The sequence below is a fragment of the Austrofundulus limnaeus genome, unplaced genomic scaffold (assembly GCF_001266775.1).
Source record: "Austrofundulus limnaeus strain Quisiro unplaced genomic scaffold, Austrofundulus_limnaeus-1.0 Scaffold73, whole genome shotgun sequence".
Taxonomy (NCBI): domain Eukaryota; kingdom Metazoa; phylum Chordata; class Actinopteri; order Cyprinodontiformes; family Rivulidae; genus Austrofundulus; species Austrofundulus limnaeus.
Window position 1 is genome coordinate 1364883 of NW_013952475.1, and position 4644 is coordinate 1369526.

At 40.5% G+C, this 4644-nt stretch overlaps 1 protein-coding gene across 1 annotated transcript in view; it reads right to left on the reverse strand.

Moving 5' to 3' along the window:
• Window positions 1–763: 763 nt before the first annotated feature.
• slc5a5 (solute carrier family 5 member 5) overlaps window positions 764–4644 on the reverse strand; it is a gene marked incomplete at its 5' end in the record, with an annotated part of 12891 nt that continues 9010 nt past the window's right edge. Inside the window, 7 exon segments of the mRNA XM_014010792.1 lie at window positions 764–1340; window positions 1533–1613; window positions 2001–2089; window positions 2199–2296; window positions 2455–2657; window positions 2821–2907; window positions 3368–3438. Coding sequence (XP_013866246.1) covers window positions 1269–1340; window positions 1533–1613; window positions 2001–2089; window positions 2199–2296; window positions 2455–2657; window positions 2821–2907; window positions 3368–3438 — 701 coding nt within the window. The 3' untranslated portion in view covers window positions 764–1268.

Consider the following 4644-nt stretch of genomic DNA (forward strand, 5'->3'; position numbering starts at 1 on the left):
CGGCACACAACGTCACGAGTTGAGGTCAGCAGTACACAACCAGGGTCCCCTCCTTCGGCTGCCGCCCATTTCACACTGCACCCGACCACTTTGGCCCCTCCTACGGGTGGTGAGTCCGTTGGAAGGGGGACCCACGTCTCCTCTTCGGGCTGAGCCCGGCCGGGCTCCGTGGGTGAAAGCCCGGCCACCAGGCGCTCGCCATCGTGCCCCACCTCCAGGCCTGGCTCCAGAGGGGGGCCCCGGTGACCCGCGTCCGGGCGAGGGAACGCCAGATCCAATGTTTGTATTCATCTTAAGGGGTCTTCGGGCTGCGCTTTGTCTGGTTCCTCACCTAGGACCTGTCTGCCATGGGTGACCCTACCAGGGGCATAAAGCCCCAGACAGCATAGCTCCTASGATCATTGGGACACTCAAACCCCTCCACCACGATAAGGTAGCAGCCCAAGGAGTTTTTTACTGTTTTACATTTTACTGTTGAAAACAGTAAAATGTAAATTATGTGCAAAAATATATTATTAGTTGGAACTAAGTTGGAAAAATAAATATAAAGGTCAATTAAATTACAAAACGTGAGGTAAAGCTCTCCTTTTTAAATTTAATTGGCACATTTTTTAATTGTATTTATTTATTGGTCCATTTATATATTTTTACTTTTTTTTCTAGTTATGTCAGTGTCGGTCCTCCATACTGCAGAACTTGGTAATTCACTGTCTGAATCAGGTGTGCTGGAGCAGGGAAAAACATAAAACCTGCTGCGCTGCGGCCCTCGAGTACCAGGATTGCCCACCCCTGCCTCAAAGTGTTTATTTTTACTGAGCTTAACTTTCATTTAAGAAAAACTAATTGTTTAAGCCAGCATATAGCTGGTACAAAAACTCGCTTAAAACCTTGTAACCATTTAATTCCAGTGTACACATCGAGGAAAGGGGTTGAATTACTGTTTATGCAGACACAACTCAGACTCGCCTTTCCTGTTCCCTGTGGTGCAGCTGTTGACACATGCAGCAGGTGCGTATTGTCTGTTATGGAACATCCCAGAATGAAAAATAAATCTTTTCATTGCGCCTGAGAGTATCTGATTACAGCAAAGAGCTTTTTGAAATCATCAAACTAACTCCAAATGTGGTGCAGGCTAACCAGAGGTTACAAAACAGAAATAATGTGTGGAAATGCTTCTTAAAGTGTTTCTGTGAGATAATGCTTTRGGGACTTTTTATAGTGTTTCATTTCAATGGCAAACATGTACGCTCCACTATTATTTGCTACAATTACAACACATCCTCTTTGTGCAGGTTCATCAAAGGCACCGCCTGTGGTTTCTCTGACCTCCTGCTGCCATCCTGAGGAAATGACAAGAATGTTGTTTTTAATTACCTATTATAATACAAACTGGGTTACAGTCCTTCATTAACACTTCGCTTTATCTTTCATWACATGCCAACATTAAATTAATAATTAGCACACATAATCATATCATAAATTTTAAGAATCATGTTCTTTATTCTACATTTTTATTTATTTATTTATTTTACCTGGTTATTCTTTTGCAGCTCCACAGGCATTCCATCCCAGCATGCATTGTGTGTAACACTGGGAACCACCGTCATGCAGGTCTTGGGACAAAAACAGGATTTATGCATGTGATGTTGCAAGGAGTTGATTCTTTGATTCTTTCACTAAATGTTCTGGGTCTATGCAAGCTTCTTAACCATAAACTGTTAATGCTGGTGAATGAATAAAGCTTATTCAAAACACAGAGACATGCAGAATTAAAAGGCCGAGCTTTACTAGCCGACTTTGAGTTTCAGACTAAGCCAGTTGTAGTCATAACGCAAATATCACAAAATGTCACAGAGTTTGCGTTYAGCTACTGCCACATCAAATTTTAGCTTAATATCTGTAATAGTGACTGATTAAAGCAGTTTGTGTCTTCTGAGGTCAGTTATCTGTGGTGGTCATCTTGTGACAGACCCCCCCACTACCACCACCAAATTGCTTACACTGCATTCTGCTGGGATCTCGATGTTTTTTTCATTATTCAGGTCCCACCACAGCAGCCCCTCTTTAATCTGACTCCTCTCTGTTGCTCCTGATGAAGAAACGACTCACATCAGTTCTGAGGTGATGATTAAAAATGGAGCTTTTAAAAGGTAAACAAGAGTTTTTGAACAGCGCAGAGCTTTTCAAAGTGATTTTACCCGTCGCATAGCTCACAATCAGCCCGACCAGTACGACTGAACTGGTGGCCATGGCTCCAAAATAGAGGTAAGACATGGAGTAGAAGTTGTTGATCCCGCTGGTGTTGGGGAAGGATGAACAACAATGAGAGAGAAAAGGATCAACTGGATGTATTATTTGAAATGAGCAAACATTTGATTAGATTGTGATTGTGTCTCCAAATGAGTTTGTGCCATCTAACTTTGTAAAAACGACCCCCACCCACTCCCACCCGACCTTTTGTCCGCAGGATGAAGTGGGGTCAAGATGGAGTGCTGCTTGTGGTTGGAGCTGCTGGTCAGGGTGACGTTGGCAGAGCTGCAGCTTCCCGTGAAGCTGGGCAGGACGCCCATCGTCTCCTCGCTGGGCGGGTAAAGAGTGGAACCTACAGCCAGCCACAGAGAAACACAGAAGCCCACCAAAATCCCAGAATATGCCCCCTGTAACAAAAGAAACACTGTCCTTTAGAGCATGAAGATGTATTATTTAATCAGAGTTTATTCTAAGACATCGTTTGAGAGTTTTAGCTCTGCTTGAGAATTTAAGGGTCATGTGATTCTTTAAGAATAAAAAGAAAAAAAAAAAGAAAATCTAGTTGCTCACAAGCCGGTTTGTCGCCGGAACAAAAATTCCAAGTATGAAGACGCCCAACAACGGCCCACTGACCACACCCATGACAGTAAACGAACCCTGCAGAGAAAAGACAAAGAAAAGCAACAAAATCAACAACCAAAATGCCATGATGGCATGAATCACTTTTTTTAACATCCAAAGTCAGATATGAAGATCAGTTTTAATATAAAATCAAATCAATGGCATGAAATGTAGTTGTTGTGCTATTCAGGCACCGCCCCTTTAAAAAATGAAATCAAATCAAAATCTTAACAGACTTCATGTAAACATCCCAATTTCTTCATCTTTTTTTATTTTCATCAGCTACTTTTATGTTTCAGCTGTGGACAAGCTTAAAGCCGTTCTGTGCTGCAGCAGTTTGTTCAGTTTTGAAGCCAGTTGTTCWGCTGAGATCAAAAAGAAAAAATAAATACAGGTCCTCTGGATGGGTTCTTCTTTGGTGTATTATTTTTTCTTTTTGATTATTTTCTACCTGGATTACTGAGATGCATCAGGAAATTGTTCTGCTAAGATTTACCTGAAGAACTCCCCAGTCCAGGAAGGAGGAAAGAGCTGCAACAGTGATACAACCAACCCCATACAGGAAGGCTTTGRGATGAAAAGAGAACATAAATAATTCAAGTCARTTCAGTTTATTTATGTAGCGCCAAGTCACAACAAACGTCTCAGGGCACTGCAAGCTATCACTCTAATGAAGCCAGCAGATTGTGTTGAAGCTTCACTTCATCACAGTTTCCCATCCTGAGGTTCCTGCAACAGGAAGTGATGTCAAAGGGGAATGACAGCATGTAAGCAGWGCATTGCTACAGTGGCTAACAACACAGACCGTTGAGAAGAACCTGATGTTTCTTGAGATTGCTTTGAGAGTCACTATCACAGGGAGATTGTCTTGGAAAATTAAATTATCTTTTAAAGTCCTACATTTCTTCTCAGGCCAMGAGTCARTGACCTCTTTTGCTTACTTTAAAATGTCATCATGTTTTATGATTTTACTCTTTATCTTCTGTTTTCTCTCGGACAAAGRGTTTTAAGATCAGGACGATRTCTGTTTAGAAGTAATCATTCTTGTTGCTGTTTATCAAACATCRTTCTCTCCTTGGCTCAGTTTGTCTGTTTGGATAACATACTGTATGAATGCATTTGAAACTGCCTCRGTGCACACATTTTGTACCACTGCCCTGTGTGACATGATGTGTGTCTTGCATATTGCAATGAATCCTGACTGACCTTTCACAGAGTACTTTTGTTCTTGGATCTCGTGTTTCTGTCCAGGTAAAATAAAGATTATTTCCACAACAGAGATGAAGAAGATTCAGAGTTCTAATAAAAGGCCAGCAAGTTCCCCTTCTTAAAGAGTTCACCTTTGATGTCACTTCCTGTTTCACTTTGCTGAACCAAGATCAAAAGAAAATCTGCCAATAATGCAACAAACTGGGTAAAATCATGTGTTTCATAAATACAAAAGTGTTTTCTTTGACTTTTTGTATTTGAAGTATGTGAATGTCATGGGCACTTAAACTCAAAAGCTTTAAAAAGATATTTAAAATTTTTTCCTTTATGGAAAAAGTTTAATGAAACCTAAATAGATGCATAAATTCTAGTTGGCACACTAAAAAGCAAAGAATTAGTCCTCATTAAAGACACTTAGAGTTTCTATTTAAAAAGAGGTTTTTAATCTTAATGGGATCTTCCTGGGTAAAGAAATGTTAAATAAAATTTAAAAAGATGATGGTTGACCATTATTGTTTTCTAAGTCCCTAAACTCAAATTGAAATGCTATTGTATTCCAACTTT